Source organism: Bufo bufo, chromosome 3 (genome assembly GCF_905171765.1).
Source record: "Bufo bufo chromosome 3, aBufBuf1.1, whole genome shotgun sequence".
NCBI lineage: Eukaryota > Metazoa > Chordata > Amphibia > Anura > Bufonidae > Bufo > Bufo bufo.
The window spans coordinates 485,633,406-485,657,986 of NC_053391.1; the positions used below are offsets into that span (position 1 = coordinate 485,633,406).

Consider the following 24,581-nt stretch of genomic DNA (forward strand, 5'->3'; position numbering starts at 1 on the left):
GACTAATAGGAGGAATTGTTTTTTTAATGACATTTTTGGCATATTCAATAAGTAAAAAAAAGGTGTAAAAGGAAAACGAATTGCGAGGAGTTGAAAAAAGACAGACTCCACCATTCTCCAAAAGGGCACAATCACAGGACATTCCCAGAAAATGTGAAGGTGGGTCCCCTCACCTATCATACACCTCCAACATCTATCAGAGATATCTTGGCTAAAGTGTTTTAATAGCTGTGGGGTATGATACCAAAACATAAGCACTTTATATGTGTTTTCCCTATATGTGATACATGAGGACGACTTCGCTGCTCGTTCCCATATCTGTTTCCATTCTGCATACGTTATAGGATGGCCTAGAATTACTTCCCATTTAGACATGTAGGAGTGAGTGACAGAGGAGGATGATAGGATAAGATAAATGTCTGAAATGAGACCCTTCGTTGTAACAGTCAATTTACAAAGTTTCTCAAACGGCGTGGGGGTTGACACCTTCGTTGAGTGAAAGAGGTCCGAAAAAAAATGGCAAATCTGCACATATTGATACCTACAAGACTCTGGTAATTGATGCAAGGAACGTACCTCGTCAAATGAGAACAAGCCCAGAGTCCTATAGTTTACAACATCCGCAAATCTGAACAACTTCCTGGGAAACCATGTTTTAAGAAAAGCTGTGCTCATTCCCAACTTAAATAGTGGGTTATACAGAAAGGAGACCATAGAAGATTTTTCCGATGCAAGTGAAAACAGTCTGTTACATCTCGACCATATGTTACATGTAAAAGACATAGGGCCCAGTAGTTCAGGTCTAAGTGAGGGTTGTAGGGAGTACCAAATGAGTGAGTTCGGATGTACAGGGGCTATCCACAACTTCTCTATTTCCATCCATCTGGAGTACGCGTACATATTGGACCAGGCTGGCAGTCTTCTAAGGTGTGTAGCCCAGTAATATTTTTTAATATTTGGAACTGCTAATCCACCTTGAGTTTTGGGTGACATTAAAATTGAGCAAGCTATGCGATGCCTCTTTCCATTCCAGATGAACCTGAATATGGATGACTGAAAATCACGCAGCTCCTTCTCAGGGACAGGAATTGGGAGAGTTTCAAACAAATACAGTAATTTAGGCAAAATATTCATCTTAACTGATGCTATACGGCCCAAAAGGGAAATGGGAAAAGGCATCCATTTAATCAGTAAGGCCTTGAGTTCTCGGAACATAGATGGAAAATTTTGAGCGTACAACGAGGAATAAGTAGGGGTTAAGTTGACCCCCAAATACCTCAAGGACGTTTCCGTCCATTGAAAATTAAAGCTAGATTTTAAGGTGGTCAAAATATCAGGGGCTAGGTTAAGAGGGAGAGCCTCAGTTTTTGTGGTATTAATTTTATAACCGGACAATCTACCATAAGTCTCTAGTAATTTAAAGAGGTTGGGAAGCGAAATATGTAAGTCAGTTAATGTTAGCAGGATATCATCTGCGAATAGTGAAAGTTTGAATTCTACTGCATTCACTTTAATCCCATGAATATCAGGATGAGACCTAATGGCCGCCGCTAGGGGTTCTATGCATAGAACGAAGAGCAGAGGGGACAGTGGACATCCCTGTCGCGTACCATTTTTTATAGGAAAAGGCAAAGAATGAGCATGCTTCATTTTCACTATCGCTGTAGGTTGGGCATATAGAACATGGAGGGCTGTAAGGAAAGGGCCTTTCAGACCGAAGGCCTCCATGGTAGAGAACATAAAAGGCCACCCTAAGCGATCAAACGCTTTCTCTGCGTCAAGAGTTAGCAACAACGCCGAGTCTCTGCGCTTATTTGTGATATCAATTAAATCAATGGTGCGCCTTGTATTATCTCCGCCCTGTCGGTTTCGAACGAAGCCCACTTGATCTTTATGGATCAGTTGGGGTAGCCAGTCTGAAAGTCGGTTAGCCAGAGTTTTCGTGAAAATTTTCAGATCCGAATTAAGAAGTGCAATGGGCCTATAATTTCCACATTCTAGGGGATCTTTACCCGGTTTAGGTATTAAAGTTATATAGGAGTGTGACATTGAAGTGGGTATTGGTGACCCTTGTAGGAAAGAGTTGAACAACAGCGTCATATGTGGCAAAAGAATATCAGAAAATGTTGCGTAATAGATGTATGGTAGACCATCTGGCCCAGGGGCTTTATTATTGGGCAGCTGTTTCAGTACTTCCTGTAGTTCCTCCACAGTAATGGGAGCGTTTAATGAGGCAAGAGCTTCTCCTGACAACTGAGGAAGATCACACTTAGAAAGAAAGGAATCTAGGAGGAGTCTACTGCGCCTTGGGTCAGATGGGAGTTGTTGAGGGATAGAGTAAAGTGCCTTATAATAATCTTGAAATAAGTTGGAAATGACCTCTGGGTCATACACTATTGCCCCATCCCCTCGCCTCATTGCAGTCGGAGTGTTTATAGTGCCAGAGTCCCGAAGCTGTCGAGCCAGGAGGGTATGCGGTTTGTTTCCCCACATATAAAATCTTTGACGCGAATATAGTAATTTTTTCTCAGTTTTATAAAACAATAATTCCTTCAATCTAGTACGCAGGGTTATAATGCGCCTAAGCAGAGGCCGCGAGCAACGGGACTCTAGCATCTTTTCTAAATCCTTCAGCTGTGAGGTGATATTGTGTTGTTGCATAGTACGGTCTTTTTTCAGTCGAGACCCCATAGCTATACATGCGCCTCTAAAGACTGCCTTGTGGGCTTCCCATATCATAGATATAGGGGGTCCTGAGGACTGATCTAAGGTGAAGTATTCTGTGAGGCCCTCACGTAACTCCTGCCTAAGCGGCAGCTGGTGTAGGAAGGATTCATTAAGGCGCCAATGACATACTCTAGGGTAGTAACCTGATGTTTTAATGTTAATTGACACTGGAGCATGGTCCGACCAGGAAATTGGTCCTATGTCGGCATCTGCAAGCATCCTTAAAATTGGGATATTACCAAAAAAGTAGTCTATACGGGAATGTGTATTATGTGGATGTGAGAAGAAAGAAAACGTTTTTGCAGTGGGATAGTTAATTCTCCAGAGGTCATATAATTCGAATTTTCTAATAAGACGCCTAAAAAGACGTGAGTTTCGACACTGATCCTTAGTAGGCGGTCTATTCTGAAGGGTTAATCTATCTAGACGCTCGGAGAAGGAGAGATTAAAGTCTCCTCCTACTAGCAATGCAGCTGGGAGCAACTTCGATAATTTCAAAAACACCTTATTAAGAAAACGGATTTGGACAGTATTCGGAGCGTATAAATTGCACAGTACGTGTGGGCTACCATTGAGTGTGGCTTTTAGTATAATATACCTGCCAGCTGGATCAATAATAGCATCTTCCACCTGTAAAGGGCAATCAGCAGATATGAGAATGGCAACACCTGCTCTCTTTCTCCCAGAGGAAGCAGAATATATACGAGGGAATAAATATTGCGCAAACTTGAAAGAGCCCTGGTGATCAAAGTGGGTCTCCTGAAGAAAGACTATGTCAGCTTTCTGAGACTTGCACTCAGTAAGTGCCAGGCGTCTCTTCACATTAGAGTTAAGACCTTTTACATTAAGCGAGACATATTTAATCATTTTCAAAGCATGGAATATATGTACTTGCTATGTGGTTGCAATGGATCCTTCTCAAGGACACTGTCATAGATGAAAACACCTTAAGGCATTCAGTCGATTGTGATTTGGGTTCTGGAGACCTGAGTATAAAAAACAATAAAAAGAGACACAAAAGGGAAGGGGGGGAGACACAAGACCATACAAACATAAAGAATACACCATTTAGTATCAGAACATTGGGTGTTGTCACCCAGATACAGATCAGTGAGCAGCAACTAGTGATATTAATATCAGCAAACTGCCGCCCCTCCAGCCCAACCAACAGAAGCTGGGGGGGGGGGGGGGGGGGAAACTACTGGTCTGCTTATTGGAAGCATGACTGGACTGGCACAGGATGGGCCAGGTTTCAAAGCTTATTAGAACATGAAATAACCAGAGAATTGAACAATAAACCAATTCTACTAACATAGGACCTTAAACAGAGAACCATAAGGCCGTCGCCTCCTGGCGAATAAGAACAGTAGGAGATACAATTTAAGCTAATGAAGTCCATGCAGCAATCATGGGGGTTCATCTTGTGGCTCACGTAGAGGGGTCCCTCCAGCGGGGGAAGATCTTCTTCTCTTTTGTCTGGCAGGTTGCCAAATTGGACCCAGGGCAGGCTGTGGATCCGGTAGTTCCCAGTCCGTGATGGATGGAATCTCAATGCCCAAAGCAGCACAAAAATCAGGGAGGTCTGAATGCTGACGCAAGATGGAGGATCTGCCATTTTTCGTGACTATTAATGCAAACGGGAACCCCCATCTATAAGGGATCTTCTTTTCCTTCAGCAGTTGCAATAAAGGCTGTAATACTCTTCTTTTTTGGAGTGTGCACCAAGATAAGTCCTGATATAAATGAACAGAAGCGCCATGGAAATCAATGGAGCGTGCTTCCCTGGCTTTGGACATAATGCTTTCCTTCACCTGAAAATCGTGCACGCAGCAAATTACGTCTCTGGGCTGCGTGGATGAGGACTTAGGCCGCAGCGCTCTGTGAGCTCGATCAAGCTTGATAAACTGGGGTGGCTGTGTGCCTAATAAAGCATTAAAAAGTTCAGATAATATTTCCTGCAGATTTTCTTCCGCATTAGCTTCAGGCAAACCCCGTACACGGATGTTATTTCTGCGCCCTCTGTTATCTAGGTCTTCCAGATGACGTGCATTGTCCCTGATAACTTGGGATTGAGAAGCAATAACAGATTGTAAATGTGCCACACTTCTACGGGTGTCATCATGGTCTATTTCAATAGTGTCCATGCGGTCTGCTAAGTGCTTCAGATCCTGCCTTAAAGTTGAGATTTCCGATTTACAGGCATTTCTGACTTCTGAGACCAGCATTTTAAAATCATCCTTAGTAGGCAAATGTTGTAATGTCTGCTGAAGTATTGCAGGGCCCTGGGAAGGTTGCAGAAGATCTCCCTCTCCCTCGTCCTCATATTCACTTCCCTGCTCCCAAGTAACAGCTTCTCCTCCCTCTCTCCTTCTATGATGCTGCTGGTTAGGGGGATCTTCAGAGGATTCGGCCCAATCTCGCCGCCTCTGGGACGGAGTGGCCATTGGTTTGGCTTGTTTAGCTGCCGATTTTGGCGGCATAATGGCGGCTATGCCTCCTGTTAGATGTAGCCCCTCTCCTGCCCCTGTGGGTTTTAGCTGTGTCCCCACAGCGCTAGTGGGTAGGAAAGTCCTTGCTAGTGGGGACAGGGAGGAGGTAGGAAGCCGTAAGGCTGGATTACTGCTCGTACCTGTCGGCGGCTGTGCGCTCGTCTCTTCACCCTCACACGCGCCGGAGGCCTGAGATGGAAGCAGGCCGCAACCGGACGGAGCCGCGCGGAGTGGACGGCTGAGGTAGGAATCGAGCGTCTTATTCCCCCAGGCGGATGATCGGGACGAGGTGGAGGGCTTGCCCAGCAATTTTTTCCCCATGTGCTGCGATGGCGCGGTAGGAGAGTCTCCTTTAGCAGCTAATGGCGGCGGAGCTCTGTCTTCACGCGGCCATTCCTGAAGACGTCCAGGCCACGCCCCACAATTAATGGAAATTTTTAATTGCAGTTATTGATGCACAAGGGGATCACAGCAGATACTGAAATCAATGTTCACATACTTTTGCCACTTAGACATGTGATGTTGGATCATTTTCCTCAATAAATAAAAGACAGATAAAAATCATCTGTTTGATTTGGTTATCTTTATCTACATTTAGGACTTGTGCAAAAATCTAATGTAGATTTAGTTAAAATTTATGCAGAACTATAGAAAATTCAGAAGAGTTCACAAAGATTACAGCACTACTGTACATATACAGTGAGGAACAGAAGTATTTGAACACCCTGCAATTTTGCAAGTTCTCCAACTTAGAAATCATGGAGGGGTCTGAAATTCACATTGTAGGTGCATTCCCACTCAGACAGAATTAAATTGTTCCCACAATTTGACGTAATAGTACGTCATGGTGATTGGGCGGGCACCGGATAACTGCAGGGGTCCGGCAGTCCCTGGTAGCCGAACCCCTAATAACTATTATATGAAGTATCACTATCTGATATAAAAGTACAGAAATTGAAATTTGAAAATTTGTCACCCATCGGGTCCCCGCCACAGCAGCGCGGGGACCCGATGGGCTCCCTCACCCGCCGCATGCACCTTCTATGCCGTGGTCAGCGCTGACTGCGGCATAGAAGGGGTTATTCTGCCAGTATTGGCTTTTACATCGATGCCGGCGGATACAGCAGGGGCCCGGCTACCAGGGACTGCTGGGCCCCTGCATTGATCGGGCGCGCACCGCTCTGGTGCCCGCCCGATCACCATGACGTAATAGTACGTCAAAATGCGGCAAATCACATGTCGGGAAGGGGTTAAATATACTGTAGAAAATGGTGCAGAATTTCAACTAAGACTATATTAGTAAGTGTAATATAGTCATCTCACAAACACATTGGTCAAAACTATCCAGAAAGTGACCAACCCCTTTAGGTAAACAAACTTTTTAAAGACTCATTTGTAAGTAATGCCAAAACAGTCTTGAGAGTAAATAGCAAGGAATATAAAAGTGAAACATTGTTATATCAAGCATGGAAGAAGTTCTAGGGCATCAGATTTGCAGGTATGAAGCTGGCTGACTTGTTACATGTTCACTTAGCAGCTGAAGGCACCTGTGTTAGTCCCATGTTCATATGTGCCCTCATTGCGGAGAAACAGGTTTTAATATATGCAGAAGAGACTCTAGGAGCAACAGGGACATTGCCATTACACCTAGAGGCTCTGCTCTCTCTGCAGCTGCTGTGCCCTCTCCACTTTGATTGACAAGGCCAGATGCCATGAAGTTTACACTGCCTGGTCCTGTCAGAGTAGAAAGGGTGCACCAGGTGCAGAGGACTCAGCAGAGACTCTAGGTGTAATGACAACGCCCCCGTTGCTCCTAGAGGCTCATTTGCATATATATATAAAAAAAAAAATCTCAGCAATGAAGGCACATATGAACATGGGACCAACATAGATGTCTTCAGCTGCCAAGTGCACATGCAACATGTCAGCCAGTTTAAGAGGTACAAATCTGCTGACAGGTGCCCTTTAAAGCATCATTCCTGTCATGCGATGGACCAGTGGGTCTGCTACTTTATTTGGAAATGTTAAGTACAGATGTAGACGAGCGCTTACTGTAACAATTAAAGGCTACTTTCACACTCGCGTTTGGTGCGGATCCGTCATGGATCTGCACAAACGCATCCGTTCAGATAATACAACCGCATGCATCCGTTCAGAACGGATCCGTTTGTATTATCTTTAAACATAGCCAAAACGGATCTGTCTTGAACACCATTAAAAGTCAATGGAGGACGGATCAGTTTTCTATTGTGCCAGTGAAAACGGATCCGTCCCTATTGACTTACATTGTGTGTCAGGACAGATCCGTTTGGCTCAGTTTCGTCAGACGGACACCAAAACGCCTTCAAAGCGGAATGGAGGCAGAACGGAGCCAAACTGATGCATCCTGAGCGGATCCTTTTCCATTCAGAATGCATTAGGGCAAAACTAATCCGTTTTGGACCGCTTGTAAGAGCCCTGAACGGATCTCACAAACGGAAAGCCAAAACACCAATGTGAAAGTAGCCTCAGTCAGATTAAGCAACACAATTAGGCTACTTTCACACTAGCGTTCGGGTGTCCGCTCGTGCGCTCTGTTTGAAGGGGCTCATGAGCGGCCCCGAACGCATCCGTCTGGCCCTAATGCATTCTCAGTGGAGGCGGATCCGCTCAGAATGCATCCGCCTGCCAGCGCTCAGCCTCCGCTCCGCTCAGTGAGCGGACACCTGAATGCTGCTTGCAGCGTTCGGGTGTCCGCCTGGCCGTGCGGAGGCGAGCGGATCCGTCCAGACTTACAATGGAAGTCAATGGGGACGGATCCGCTTGAAGATGACACCATATGGCTCAATCTTCAAGCGGATCCGTCCCCCATTGACTTTCAATGTAAAGTCTGAACGGATCCGCTCAGGCTACTTTCAGACTTAGAAATTTATAATGCAGACGGATCCGTTCTGAACGGATGCAAACGTCTGCATTATAGGAGCGGATCCGTCTGATGAAACATCAGACGGATCCGCTCCGAACGCTAGTGTGAAAGTAGCCTAAATATCAGCAGTAATAAGCAGATGTTTACAAGTCCCCTTACAAAAACAGACGCTCCCTTCCATCAAATACTCCTATATGTTCTTCATACAGGCTAGAGAGGTCTCTCTGATGTGGCCTTTCCCTGACAGACTGATACAGACACTGTTTTAAGGACAGGGTTGCCTGATCTAAGAGAAAGGGGCATCCCCATTATATAATCAGAAACAGTGTCAATCATGTTCATAGGCTTATTGAGGTGGCAGCTGATGCCCAGTGACTGGCACCAAACACGTTCAAAACAGGTGCTTGTTCTGTATAAGAAATTCTCCTTTAAAGGGATTTGCAGAAAAACGACTTTTATAAAACCCTGAAAGTGCCCAGAGGGGCGTTATGTTCCCCTTTGTGTGCCCAGTAACGCCCCTCTTACAGTGCCCAAAACGCCTTCCTCCAGAATCCCTAACCGCCCACAGCGTCTCATCCCTCTCCTCCCCCTCCCTGACGGCCGAGCGAAGTCTCGCGCGAGCATCGGACGTCACTGGGCTCGGCGCATGCCCAGTGACGACGATGAAGCTCCTGCCCTCAGTCTCCAGCAAATCGCATTGGCGCAGCCCTCAGTGGGTACTGCGTCTGCGCGAGACTTCGCTCGGCCGTCAGGGAGGGGGAGGAGAGGGATGAGAAGCTGTGGGCGGTTAGGGATTCTGGAGGAAGGCGTTTTGGGCACTGTAAGAGGGGCGTTACTGGGCACACAAAGGGGAACATAACTCCCCTCTGGGCACCTTCAGGGTTTTATAAAAGTCGTTTTTCTGCAAATCTGCTAGACGGATTACAATAAAAAAACAGCACAGCCGATTCAAGGTAAACTGTGGAGCATGACTGGTTTAAAATCTGAATTTGTGTTATACGAGGTGACAGAATCCCTTTAACTAGAGAACGTTTAACTGTAACCAAGCTAGTGATGCACCCAGTCACTGAAGATCTTCAGCATCACTCAAGATATGCAAATGGTTTAAGGAAATTAATTTATTATATGAATAAATGGTGATGCCACTGACTCTTCTGGCAGGTATTGGTGAGCTTTATGAAAATTCACTCCATGGAAATCAGTCACCTCCAAAATTGGTTTTAAAGTAAACATACAGGTCATGCCTTGAAATATAAGTCAACTTTCTTGTGAAAATCCAGTCTTCTAATCCTGTAAAATGAATCAAACTAGAGAAGGAGGAGCTGGCTGAGCAATTGTGCACCAAATGGAGCAGCCCTGCCCCCAGTGCACCTAAAAGCTTATTGGCTTATAAAGAAAATTTCTCGGGATTAACGGAATGGATGTTCACAAGAAAGATAAGTTTATGTATCGGGTCACCTGTTAGTATGCTTACTTTAAAATAGATTTTTGGGTGGAGGAGTCCCTCTATTGTAATTTCCTTTCGCCCTGGGTTTTCCAGGAGTACAATATGGACGATCTATCATCAGGAAAGGTCATCAATATCAGCTTGGTGGGGCTCAGATTCACAAAACCCCCATTGACCAGCTGTTTTAAAAGGGCCACATCACTCGGGTGAGCGCTGTGGCCTTCTCTGAGCATACCAAGCACAGCGCCATACATTGTACAGTGGCTGTGCTTGGTATTGCAGCCAAAGCCTTTTCACTTAGAAGAAACTAAGCTGCACATAGGCCATGCGACCATTGAGCGCCATGTCACTAGCCTACGAAGAGAATGTGGTGCACAAGGGAGCCTTGCGGCCTCTTTCACCATCTAAACAGGGGGGTTTGATCCCCCACTGATCTGATATTAATGACATATCCTAAGGAGAGGTTATCAATATTTTACTCCCAGAAAACCACTTTAATGTCCAGTGTTTAGGTGCTAACTAGGCTTTCTGCTGACTACAGTTGTCAGTAACATCCGCATGTAGTTTGTATGTTCTCCACGTGTTTGGGTGGGTTTCCTCCGGGTACTCCAGTTTCCTCCCATACCCCAAAAACATACTGATAGGGGAACTTGGATTGAAAGCTACACTTGTGACAGCGAGTGATAAGGTCTGCAGAATAAGGTGGTCCTCTATAAGGATATGCAATAGCCCATTTCAGCCCCCCCTACTCATGCTTATCTCTACTTTCTAGGTTAGTCAAATGGCATCCCCTCTTTACTCCCCATGATACATTGCCTGTATTATTTTTAACTTTTTTTGACCTATCCACTTTTTAGGTCTGGAGGCCGCATTGTCACTTTTTTTTTTTTTTTAAAGGAGTTGAAAAAAATCTTGATCGCTGCTCGTTTGCATCGGCTTATTATACAGGTCGATGCAAAGTCATTTCTCTCTCTTTCGGTTCTCTTCATTATCACAGCACATCGCTGATTACACAGGGAGATGTGATGCTGATAATCATGCGTTTAATTCTGATGAAAGATGAAAAAATCAGCCGACAAACGAATGATTGCTCGTTTAGTGGCTGATCAGCAGTATGATTACACAAGCCAGTTATCAGGAATGAGTGTTTCTATGAACACTTGTTTCTGAAAACTGGCCCAAAAATTGTGCATTGTAATAAGGGATTAAGTGGTGACACTTTCTTCCATAACTGAGCACTTTCCTTTACAGCAGCGTATGGCGCTCATGATTATTGCCACCTCCTGTCCCCCTGTTATAGGTCATATCTGTGTGACCGATGCCCTGCAATATTTAGTAAGCACTATCCCTAACTAGTGGTAGAGGGCCCCCGTTCTCAAGATTAGTGGGGGTGGAGGACCAACACCGAACTAGTAGTTATAACTATTGAACTAACTTGAATCAACTGGAATAACCCTTTAATGGCCACTTTTTAGTGATTTAGTACACGTTGCGGTTTCCTTTGTTACTTTGTTATACTTGTATAATGAACAAATCAATAATAAATCGACAAATACATAAAGTTTAAGGACTCTGAACACGTCCTCCAGGTAAATGAGCTCATTGTAATGATTAAATCATCCTCGGGTCAGTTCATATTGAGCTTTTTGGCACTGATTCTGGAGTATTTCTGCCCCCCAAACAGCCACCCACTCATTTCAATTGTAAGCAGCACTTGCTTTTTTTTTCCACGTGTAAAAAAGAAGTGTGGAAAAAAGAAGCAGAATGCTTGAAATGAATGGGAAGCATAAAAAAAACTGCTCCATTGTAGGTCCATGTGTTTTATTTTGTGAATTTTCTGCACATTTTTTGTGCGGATCCGTGCCAGAAACCTCAAGCTAAAAATGCAACTTTGAAGTGAACACTGGTTAAAAAAAGACACGTAAAAAAAAAAATGCATAAAAAGTGGATCAAACCCCGTAAAAAAAAAACCTGCTGGAAAAAAAAAAACTGTGTGGATTCTGCACATTTTCAAAAGCCATCATATGAACATCCCCTTAAAGAATAACTTTTTATGCCATTGTTTAGGAAGAACGTCATGTTAATAAATAGGCAGTCCTGACGTTTTCCCTCAAACAGTGATATAAACGCAAGGCCGCATTACTTCAGCAGCACAGGGTCAGTGAATGTGATCCAGGTAAACCCAACACTGACGGACATACGACTTTACAAACTTTCTTCTTTTGCAGATCCAGGCTTAATGTCGGGCTTTGTTTTAATACATCTCACACATGATGAAACATTTGAAAACCATTAAAAGGAATAGTGACCTCCTTTAAGTGGGCGGATCTGTGCTGCGTAGTACACATTGCCAAAACTACAAAAAAATTAAGTTTCTCAGAGCAATGAAAAAAAGCTGCCAGCTGGCCATGTTCTCACAATTCACAACCCGCCAATCCAACATTCTTGTACACCAGGCAGTGGTGCTTAAAAAATCGTCAATTTCTGAAGTCGGCTCACTTGGCAAGACTATAATTCTTGCAACTTAGAAAGTTTAAACAAGGTGGATAATCTGTTTTGAAAGCCATATGTATACAAAGCTGTAATAAAAATAAAAATAGGCAGCTCTAGATAGTCATTATTGCAGCTTTGTTGCACTGGTCACTTAAAAGGGTTGGCCACTAACTGGATACTGTTAATCAATGTGTTTGTAAAATGACAATATAACACTTACTAATATTGCCTTTCTGCACTATTCTCTATATTTCATGTGATACGCCTCCTGTGCCCATGACGTCTTGTCCATAAAATGGCTGCTGATGGAGGGTCATGTGATCAGGCAAATCATTTGGTCTCTTCCATTCAAATATACTGCACCTGTCATCAGTACTTACACTGCTGGGAGTTTAGTGCAAGTGCATGTGAATACATGTGCTATGTGAAGAGCACAAAAGATCCGCCCAATAAGGTGACACGGCTTATGAAATATAGTTTTATAGAAAAAAAATCAGTATAAGGGCTCCTGCCATCCGTGCCATGCATTTAGGTAATGCTGATTGCAGGCATTTTAACGCTCAGATGCCACAGTCAAATGTGACCATGGCATCGGAGGTTGCAAATCCAAGAAGCGCTCCACTTTTTTTATGCACATATTCTGCAGGGATTTACATACATTAGCATCAAGCTGTCCCCCCAATGGGGCTCAAAATCTAAGTTCCCTATCAGTATGTCTTTGGGGTGTGTGGAGAAACCGGAATACCTGGAGGAAACCCACGCAAACACTGGGAGAACATACAAATTCCTTGCAGATGTTGTGCTTGATCGGATTCGAACCTAGGACCCGCAGCGCTGCAAAACACCAGTGAATAGCAATGAGCCAACATGCTGCTCATGTGAATAAAAAAAAAAAAAAAAAAAAAAGGTTATGGCTCTGGGAAGGCAAGGAGTAAAAAAATAAAAATAAAAAATAAGCAAAAATGAAAAAACCGCCAGGGGTAGAAGGGGTTAAAGTAAATCTGTCAGAAGTTTTGACCATGCAAAACTGTTGACAGCACTAGTTAGCAGATGGGGAGAGGAGGAAAAACAAATGTTTGTGGAGTTTTTATCATCAGGGAGTAGTGTAAATAACTTTTTGGGTTTTCTTCAACTGAATGTTTAAGTATTCATTACCTGGAGACACAAAAATCAGACCAGCTCCTGAAGTGTCCCCTAACCAGCACCTGAAGTCTACAATAATGGCCACCATTTTTTTAAAGGAATCTGTCAGCAGTTTTGACCATGCTAAAGTGTTGACAAAGAACTAGGTAGGGTCTGGGCAGAGCAGTACAGACATACCTTTTGTGGAGTTTTTATCATCAGGGGATATGTGAACATGAAGTTTCATTCTGCCAAATTCTGCTCCTTAAGTGCATTGAAGGCAGTGTTTCACAGTGAAGTGCTCTCCAATCTCTGCACTAAGCTGCTACACAGTCCCTATGTATATTAGCTTTCTAAGCATATCTCAATGTGGTAATGCTACAGTACATAATGTATATGATACTTACATGCTAGGACATGACTATAGGATACAGCTCTGCCCTCAACATCCTGATGTCAAGCTCTGTCAATGAAGGGGAGGGGGAGTGTGTTAAGCACAGGGGGTGTTACAAAACAGTGCTCAAAGGATTCAGCTCAGCCCCCTGGTGCCGAAACCTGCTCATTTGCATATAAATAAAAAGGTATTGTTTTAATCATCCCTATCAGGCAGTATGTCTGGTTTAATAGGGTTGATCGTGCGGACAGAGCCTCTTTAATAAATGGTGGCACTTCAGGAGCCAGTTTGATGTTTGAGCAACTATGAAATTAAACCAGCAGGAAAAAAAAAAAGAACTCTCAACTACTATTAGTGGGGGTAGGAGCAATGAAAGGCTCTTTTACTTTGTAGCCGTAGCCGCCCCCCCCCCCTTTCCCCGAAAAATGCTCACAGATAGCATTAGCTGTCAGAATGTCCAAAATGTTAAAAAAGACTTTCATTCAGGTATTGCACTGTTATACAGGATAAGGTACAGTGATAGCACAATGGTGGTCTGAGTAAGTAGAAGATGCAACAGATGACACAAACCTTGTCAATTCTTCTTGAAGTTGAGTGTGATCAGGTGGGAAAAATTTTACGACAAACTTCAGAACCGTAGTTTTAGGTCCTATAATTTAAAAACAACTGGAATTAATAACTTTTAAATTAACCCCTACAAAGTAGAATACAGATTATACATATCAGGCTCTGTTCACACCTATGCAGGACCTCTGTTTATACAAGTTAACTATTCTGCCAATTGTATACCACACTGTTTTACTTGCATACATTTAATGTAAACCCGACTGTAAAATGTAAAACGTGCTGTTGATTCTGATGTCAATTACCTTTGTACAAACTGAGTATCTGCTGCCACCTAATGCGCCCAATGCAAGCGAAAAGCTGCCGCTTCCAGTGTGCCAACTGTAACTGGCTGGTCTTTACAATAGCAGGAATCACTCCACTACCCTTATATAAGAAGATCCGGGCAGTCTGACTCCGCTACTGAGCACGTGTGACCACATACACAGGACACATTAGGTCAACATTCTCAGAGGTCTATTAAAATGAGAAGGATCCTTTAAATAAAATAAATATAACATTTAAAAAGAAAAATGACAATGACTTACTTCTAACTTGCTTAATAATCGGTTTCAGCAGGTCCAACCATACCTGAAAAGACAGCACTGATTTTACTACATTCTATTACAGATCAAATTAAGAATTACCTGAAAAATGTAAGAAAAGCCCTTTACTAGATATATTTTGAATTAAAAGATTGTATAACAATATAACAGCCCCCCTGCAGTCTAGTCTTTTTTAAATTTTATTTCCTGTGCATATGCCTAGGTTAACTGTAGGGCGCACAGAATAATATAATTGAACCCTTTACAGAGGTAGACTCAGCAGGCAATTATTGGGAAGAAACCAGTCATTCCCGAGAATTGCCTGATCGTTAGAGGAGGTGAGCGTTGCATGCAGCATCATCTGCTCTGTATAGGGACCAGGGATCATTGCTGAAATCGCTTGTCTTCCGAGAATGATTGTTTTTAGGCAGCCAATGCACGTTTATACAGGCTGCCCTAAAACAATGATTTTGGTGTCCGCAGCAGTGATGCTACAATGAATGAGCAAAGGGCAGCATCTTTACACAGGGCAAATACTGGGACCAACCACTCATGGGAACGCTCCATCGCCGTGACTGCACTGATTATCGGCCAGTGTAAAGGGGCCTTAGACTGAAGGTCTAGTACTTTAATACTGTCATATATCAGTGTACATAGTCCTTTAGAGTAACTAAAAACAGCAAACATCCGAGCCTATTCCAATACTGTATCAAAAAACTTTGTCCAAATTAGAGTTGTCACAATACCAATGTTTTGATTTGATACCAAGGAAATGTATTGTGATCCTCGATACCAGGCAAAAAAACCCATAAAAAATACCCACACATTAACCTCATGTTTTTTGGCAAAATATTGATTGCTCATTAACTACATGATGGGGTAGTATACTAATGTGAGGCACATGAAAGTCTAAATTGATAAAACCATATTTTTTCTTTCCGCGTTTGTTCCGTTTCCTTCTTTTTTCTTTGCGGACCGTATGCGGAACCATTCATTTCAAAGGGTCCGCAAAACCCCCCCCCAAAAAACGGAAGTTTCTCAATGTGCATTCCGTTTCCGTATGTCCGTATTTACGTTCCGCAAAAAAATAGAACATGTCCTAAGTCAGGACGGATCCGTTTTGACTTAGACTTTTTTTTTAAAGAATAATGCAAACGGATCCGTTCTGCACGGATACAAGAGTTTGCATTATCAGTGCGGATCCATCTGTGCACAAGACAGATCCGCACTGAACGCAGGTGTGAAAGTAGCCTAAGGTGTACCAATACGCCTTAGACTTTTCCCCCACATTCATCAGCGCAGGGTGCACTGTGAACGGCACAGGCAGCGCAGCGATGCTCCCTGTGCCTGAAATGACCAATAGCAAAGCTCCATACAGTAAGGAGCTTTGCTATTGGTTTGTTTGGGCGGGTACTGGAGCGATACAGCGCCAAGCAGCAGGGGAAGCCGGCAGGAGATGGAAGGAGGGGGGGGGGCGGCTCCCCAGAGTTTCTAGAGTAAGGAGAGAGGGCACGCGGGACAAGGACCCTGGCAAGCATGGCGGCGGAGGAGCTGAAGAGGACTCCTCAGAGGTGACAAACAGCCCCGGACATCAAGGTGACAGCAGTGTGTAGTGCAGTATGTGATCATCACACACTGCACTACATGCACCATACACTGAACCACACACACTGATGCATGTAATGTAGTGTGTAGTAAATGCGTGAATGCAGGCAGGCTATTATAGCCAAGTGATAAAGTACAGGGTTAATTACACCATATTGGACTGGACTTATCACTTGGCTATAATTGCCTGATGGTTTTTATATTAGTAATAAATATCCACCTCTTAGGCCACGGTCACACCAGCACTATTTATTTCTGTTCTGCTCCGTTAGATGAGCAGAGCAACAAAAATAACAGAAGTGCTGAATCGGGCACATAAGGATGGGTTTTTGTGATACGTTCAACGTACACAAACACCGTATACATTAACAGACAACTCAGACGGAAGCCATACTGTGGCATCTGTCACTATGGAGTTCCATTGTAAAAATAAATAAAAAAGATGATACTTTTTTTGCAGAACTCTGCAGGATGGGAAAGCGTAGTGTACCATGTTTTTCCATCCTGCAAAGTTCAGCAAAAAACACATATAGGCCTAAATGACAGGGAAGAAGCTGAGCAGACTCCACCAACTATGATGCGATCCGTTAAGTTTCCGTTGAGGATCTGTCTTTTTACCAAAAAAGTCCTGCATGTGGTCTTTTGACAGAATCTGCAAAACAGGCTCCAAACCCTCCAATGCAGATTTGAGCAAGTGTAGACCCACGTATTAGGCTACTTTCACACTGGCGTTTTGAATTCCGTTTGTGAGATCCGTTTCAGGGCTCTCACAAGCAGTCCAAAACGGATTAGTTTTGCCCTAATGCATTCTGAATTGATAAGGATCCGCTCAGAATGCATCAGTTTGGCTGCGTTTGGTCACCGTTCCGCTTTGGAGACTGACACCAAAAACGCTGCTTGCTGCGTTTTGATGCCAGTCTGATGATGCAGAGCCAAACGGATCCGTCCAGACTCACAATTGAAGTCAATGGAGACAGATCCGTTTGTAGTGGCTCCGCTTTGAGACGGATCAGTTTCTCTGCGCATGCCCAGTAATTTCCTTTCCCTCCCATCATCGTTGGCCACCTTGAACACTGGTAAGTATAGGAAGTTTTGTCTTTCTTTATTTTATTTCTATCTATCTATCATTAGGGGGGGCTGCTGGCACTGGGGGGGGGGGGGGCTGGAACTGTGGGGGCTGCTGGCACTGGCTTTATGGGGGCTACTGATGGTACTGGGGTGGGGGGCTGATGGCACTGGGGGGCTGATGGCACTGGGGGTGTGTGGCTGAAACTGTGGGGGCGGCTGGAACTGTGGGGGCTGCTGGCATGGGGGGATGGCTGATGGCACTGGGGTGGGGGGGGCTACTGGCTCTGTGGGTGGCTGATGGCACTGGGGTGGGGAACTGCTGGCAGTGGGGGGGCTGATGGCACTGTGGGGGCTACTGGCTCTCAGGGTGGCTAATGGCACTGGGGTGGGGGGGGCTGCTGGCACTGGGGGGGTGGCTGGAACTGTGGGGGCTGCTGGCACTGGGGGGGGCTGGCTTTATGGGGGCTACTGGCTCTGGGGGTGGCTGATGGCACTGGGGTGGGGGGGCTGATGGCACTGGGGGGCTGGCTTTAAGGGGGCTACTGGATCCGAGGGTGGCTGATGGCACTGGGGTGGGGGGCTGCTGGCACTGGGGGGGGGCGATGCTGGCACTGGGGGGGGGCTGCTGGCACCTGTGGGATTAATTTTAACTTTTTATTAGGGTCGTCAAAAAATAAAATAAAGTTTTATAGAAAGTTCTGTGGTGGGCAAGCACCAATTTATCTTGTATAAAGTAAGTATTTAAAAAAAATAATTGTTGATATATTTGGAAATAGTGCTCTAAACAAGTTCCTTTAATGTTATCTGCATTTTGTCTGGTATTATGTTGCGTACAGATGTCTTCAAAGAAGCAAACCATTGATTGAAGACCCCCAACCCAGAAGGCGCCGTCGTATTCAGAGGCCGGTAAGTATAAAATCAACGCTTGGAGTTTGTACTGTTTGATTTATTGCATTAATCAGTATGTGCTCTCAGTGCTCCAGACAAAAAAAAATGACCAGGAGCCATTGGCTTCTAAACTAAAAAATTTAGGAGCCAAATTACAGTTTTTAGTCGCCAAATTTAAAATGCATATAATAAAAAAAAAAAGGACTTTGAGAAGATGAGACGCAGGTCACAGTAGTGAGCCAGCTCTACATAAAGGAGAAAACAGCACCACATACCTCTCACATCCAGGGACATCTTCTGGGGGACAAGGTGACTAAAAATGGCAAGTTTTTTTTTCTGTTACGGCCTTCACCGAGCGGAAATATTTTTTAATATTTTAATAGCTCACACTTTTTAGGACCTGGCTATATGTAATATGTTTATTCTTTATTGTTTGTAAATTTTTTATGTAAAACTGGGAAGAGGGCCATTTAAACTTTTAGTATTTTTTTAAACTTTTTATTTAATAACCATTTCTTCCCTTAGGGACTAGAACCTGGATCTTTTCATCCCTTGTGCTATTCACCCTGATAGAGCTCTATCAGGGTGAATAGGACCTCACACTGTCCCTGCTGCTCTGTGCACACAGCAGCAGGGAGCTGAACATGGCAGCCAGGGCTTCAGTAGCGTCCTGGCCGCCATGGTAACGATCTGAGCCCCAGCAGTGTAATCTGCCACTGCCACCAATGAAGGGGATGGGACCCTGTGGCCACCATATAACAATGGGGAAGGGGGTGGACTTGTGGCAAGTGATAATGGGGGGGGGGGGGGGAGACGCACTGCACCACCAATGAATGTAATTAAAGAGGACCTTTCATAGGTCCAAAGAATATGAACTTAGTAGCAGGCTGCATAGAGCGGCGCCCAGGGATCTAAGTGCACTTACTATTATTCCTGGGCGCCGCTCCATTCGCTCACTGTGGCCCCCGGTATTTTCAACATTCAGAGCAAGGAGGAGGAGACGCCAGTGTCTCTCCTTCTTCCTGACAGCAGCGCTGTCAAATCACAGCACAGAGCTCAGAGCCAGGGAGAAAACTCCCTCGCTCTGAGCTCTGATTGGACAGCGCTGCTGTCATGGAGACGGAGAGACACTGGCGTCTCCTCCTCCTTGCTCTGAATGTTGAAAATACCGGGGGCCACAGTGAGCGAATGGAGCGGCGACCAGGAATAATAGTAAGTGCACTTAGATCCCTGGGCGCCGCTCTATGCAGCCTGCTACTAAGTTCATATTTTTGGACCCACGAAAGGTCCTCTTTAACTCCTTTATACAATTGTCTGCAGCGGTATCACAGACTTGGCACCCGGCCTCAATAACAGGGCATGCGATCTGTGGCAATTAACCCCTCAGATGTGGCATCTGAGGGGTTAATTGCCGCGTATAGCATGCCCTGTTATTGAGGCCGGGTGCCGGGTCTGTGATACCACTGCCTATACTTATGTTTTACATTCATTGGTGGCGCAGTGGTGACAGCTCCTCCCCTCCTCCTCCCAGCTATATACCCATTGGTGGTAGTTGCGGCCGCGTCACAGTGGAGAGGGAGGGACTCCTTCCTTCTCCACTGTGCTACTGAAGAGAACTTAGGCTGCGCAGGAGTGCGACGGTACAGTCGCAAATGGCGACAAGACTAAAAAGTCTTGTCGCCATCTGCAAATTTTAAGTCGCATTGGCGACCATTTTGGTCGCCATCTGGCGACCTGGCTCTTATTATAGGCTTCTTCATCATCATCGGGCGGCTCTCCAGCTGTGGCCGGCTCAACAGTGGTGGCCTCGCCATCGTCCAGGGGAGGTGGACCAAGCCCAGACCGGGGCTGTCAATGTTTTTGTTTCAGCAACCTGCACCTAGAGCCGCCAGCGAGGATCCCCCAGTCGCCTCCAGAGTCTGCCGGAATGAGCGTGGCGATCGTAGACGTGTAAGTCTTGATTAAGTAGTTCTAATTTGCATTTTGTATTCGGATTTTCAGTTAATTTAGTATTTCTTTTTCTTTCAGAGTTCCAGAGGCTCCACCAGAGAAGATGAGGAGCACGGGGTCCATACCATTGATAACGAGCTCCTCATCCAACTGGTGGAGGCGCGTCCATCTTTATGGGACCACTCCGACCGCCACCACGCTCATCATCATCGGACCCAGCAGCTCTGGAGGGACATATGTTCTGAACTTTTTGAGACCTGGGGGGGGAGCTAAATGCAGCGGCTCAGGAGAAATGTGGTAAGTACAACAATATGTGTTTTACTACATTCATATTGTTCTTTACCTTACATCATGCAAAATTAAAAAAAATTTCTACAGTCAAACTGGTTACCACGCGTTGGCGAAGTAAACGGGACCGCTTCAGGAGGGATTATAACAAGGAGGTTCAGGCCCCGAGTGGCTCCGGAGGAACCTCAGGGACCACATACATCTATAAGGCGGCCCTGGGGTTCCTGTGACACACAATGGCACCAAGAAGGTAAATATTTTTAAGGACTGTAAAAATAATTTATTTAAAGGGGCTGTCTGAGACAGCGGAGCTTTTTGCGAGCATGTGTTCCCTTCTGTCTCTTATTGTACTTCTCCTCCCCACTATTTTCCTCCAACTTCTTTCCAAACTCCCTCCACCTCTACACATGCTCGGGTCCCCTCCTCCTCAGACCCTTCCTTTCTCCACACCACACAATTACGCCCTGCATCCTTTCCTGTGGCCCGTAGTTTAATCTCAGAGAATCGACAGGACAGGGGGGGCTACCATTGCCAGCCCCAAACCACCAACCCCACGACAGTCCACCTCCCCTCCAAATTTTGCACAGTTGTATAAAAAAATTTAAAAATTATATAGTTTACTTCACTGTGTCTGTTTTTTTATTGTCCTGTACAGGGTAACAGTAACCTTGGCCACTCCAGCTGCGGTGAAATTAAAACTACCCTAGTCTCACTATCGTGTGTTTATTATAACACCCTTGGTACGTAGTTTTTTTCCCCCAAAACAGCATTAGTGCCAATGGTGGATGAACCGTGAACATGCCCATCAATAATGAGCTATCTTTTGGCTCTTTATTGATCGTAGACCCTATGTTTGGCACATGAACAAGCAAATGCTTGTTCATTGTTCAATCTTGTGCCCTTTCATATGAGCCCTTGTGGGAGTCACGGTCCATTAGCATCATCATAATTTCGTTAACAAATTGTAATTTTACAATTTGATTAATGATTTCCCAATGACGCTCTGACATAACTAGTGTGATTACCATAAGGGACACGCAAGGGACATACAGCTGTTAAAGGGGTATTCACATTAGACAATGGGGGCATATCGCTAGGATATGCCCCCATTGTCCGATAGGTGTGGGTTCCATCGCTGGGACCCACACCTATATCGAGAACGGAGCGGGGAGCACTGTTGCTGGAGGACCACAGATTTCCCGGGGTCCGTCCACCACCAAGCGCTAATCCCCGCCTCTCCCATAGAAATTAATGGAGGGCGGCTGCGCATGCGCAATGCGCCCTCCTCCACTTTCGGGGCTCCGTTCTCAATATAGGTGCGGGTACCAGCACCTATAAGACAATGGGGGCATATCCTAGCGATATGCCCCCATTGTCTGAGATGAGAAAACCCCTTTAAAGGGAACCTGTCATGTGGATATTTGATTATAATCTAACTAATTATATACAATCATTAACTACTAAAAAGTACCTTACTGGTGTGACAGATGGTTACCTCATAATATATACACAAAGATTCCACATGCCGTATGCTAATGAGCTGATTTTAGCCCAGCGTGATGTCAGTGAGTCCAGCGTTGATTTAATTCAGAGCTATAGCCACTCCCCTGCCCACCTGCTGCTGAATCATATGGAAAATAACTGTCAATCAGCAGCAGGTAGGCGGGGAGAGTCAGGAGCTCATAAATATTCATGACTCATCATTATCAGCTGGAGCTTTTCAATACATGATGTTGGCAGATTGACTGGGTCAATTAAAGAAAGTGACCAACCATTTTGCTAAGAGAATCAGTCACTTATTTATGTTGCCCTTAGTTAGGACACCATAAAACTGGTGACAGGTTCCCTTTAAATGGTCGTTCCTGAAGATCTGACATTTCCACCAACGTAACTTGGCGAGTGTCACGGATGTCGAGCGCTGGTTCTTGAGAGAACCATGAAATATAAAATGATTCTGTGCAAGTCGAGCTGCCCGCGGGGCTATTGTCTAGCACTCATAGATCATATGAGTGCGGGACAATAGCCCAGTGTGCTGCACAACATGGTCAGCATCATGATGCTATGTACTCCCGTACGCACGATCAATGACGATCAGGGACATATGACCCGCTAACAAACCATATACATCTTTGAGTGCATGTAGTCGTGTACAAGAGTCCAAAAGGTGTGGTCCGTGATCAAAGCTGAAACTGGACCGACTTGGAATTTCAACAAGACGGGCCCGGAGAGATTAGCAACGGAGCATTTTAATTCTTCTAGCTAATGACAACCCTGGGGATCTGAATACATGAAGTTGGGGGGGGGGGGGGGGGGGATACTTTGAGATGCTACTCAATAGAAAACGGATTGGCTAAATAGATGCAAAAAACGGAAACGAACATAACAAACAGATCCGCATTACAGACGTTTAGTGACGGATCAGTTTGAAATGCGTTTCAAACGGATCCGTGAAACGCCAGGGTGAAAGTAGCCTTATGCAACTTTCGTACTCCGCCTCGGGTAAAAATACTCCTCAAAAATGAATCTCGGTAACGAATCGAACCAGGTATCAAAGTTTTGAAAAAGTATCAAGACTTCGATACCTGGTACAACCCTAGTCTACTTTATCACCTGACATGGATCAAGGCGAGGAGGTGATCTCAGGGGCACCCTGCTGCTGCATTTAAAGTGGTCAGACACTCACTAATTGAGCATTGACCACCTATGCAGTCGGTGATAAGTGGTTCCAGCCGTAATGCTTCATCAAAGCTCTCTGTAGTACCTTACTCTGGTGGTCTGAGATTTCAAGTAGGCCTACATTGTGATCTCAGCCGTGACACCCCTTGGTTTGATTTTTTGTGACTAGCATTGCAACACGACTCCATTCACTATGCTGAGACGTAGCATAATTAAGTCTTCATTCACGCAACAGGTATTGCAGCCAGATCATAGTGTAGCCCTAGCCTAAAGGCTTTACTTATGTGATCCTTGCACCAGTAACTATGACACACCAAAAATTTATTTTGACTGGATTCCCCTTTAAGGGTTGTGTAAAGTTCGATAAACACATGCAAGCAACAGTGATGAGTGAAAGCCGTCAAGTTAATAACACATACCATAATTTTCCTATGGTCCTGGAACTCCAGTCCAAAGTAATCACCTTCAACTAGGTTTAGGTGGCTACAGACAGCATCTAGAAGTGCTTTTCCAGGGGCTCTTAGCTGAAATGAAAAAGAAAAGTAAATTTATGTAGAATGGCAGAAAAAAAATCTGTAAATTCACATACAGAATGACAATAAAAAAACAAAGCCTAAAGGGGTTTTCCGGGCATTTCCTATTGATGATCAATATCAGATCGGTGGGGGTCCGACGATTTAGTTGGCTACACAAACAATTCAATTTTAATAATTCATCGGGTAATAGTCAGCACCTTTAGGCCCCTTGCAGGCGAGCGTGTCCGGATGCATTGCGGATGCGTTCAGTGAAAACTGCGCGATTTCGCAAACAAAGCCATTTAGTTTTGTTTGCGATCGCGTTCAGTTGTTGAGTTTTTATCGCGCGGGTGCAATGCGATTTACTGCATTTTGCACTCGCGTGATAAAAAACTGAAGGTTCACAAACAACATCTCTTAGCATCCATCCGTGAAAATCACATCATGCAGTGCCATTCACGTCTCTAGGGCCAGCGTTGCGTGAAAATCAAAAGTGTTGCATGAAAACCACCGCTCATGTACACAGACCCACTGAAATGAATGGGTCTGAATTCCGTGTGGGCGCAATGCGTTCGCATCATGCATTGCACCCGCACGGAATTCTCACTCACGTGAAAGGGGCCTTACACCGACAGATAATCGCTAACGAGCGTTCCTATGAATGCTCATTAGCGATTATCTGGCGGATTCTCTGCCTATAGAAAGGGCCCTTAAGTGGAAACTCGCCTCTATAAAGAGCTGCAAACAAAGATCCGGGTTCTGCCGATTACTGTATAAACAAGAGAGTCATTTAAAGCAACTACATATATTGTGCATTTTAGTGAAGATAGCATGACAAGTAAAGGGCATTTTCTAGGTGACCGAGA

General features: G+C 44.8%; 1 protein-coding gene across 3 annotated transcripts in view; it reads right to left on the bottom strand.

Annotated features, from left to right (window-relative positions):
* Positions 1–24,581, bottom strand: part of FARP1 (FERM, ARH/RhoGEF and pleckstrin domain protein 1) — a 214,736-nt gene that overhangs the window by 80,022 nt on the left and 110,133 nt on the right. For all 3 annotated transcript variants that reach the window (XM_040425289.1, XM_040425288.1, XM_040425287.1), the window contains exons 3-5: positions 23,620–23,724; positions 14,729–14,771; positions 14,148–14,226 (exon numbers count right to left, since the gene is read on the bottom strand). In XM_040425289.1, the coding sequence (XP_040281223.1) occupies positions 14,148–14,226; positions 14,729–14,771; positions 23,620–23,724 (227 nt within the window). The remainder of the gene's footprint in view (positions 1–14,147; positions 14,227–14,728; positions 14,772–23,619; positions 23,725–24,581) is intronic.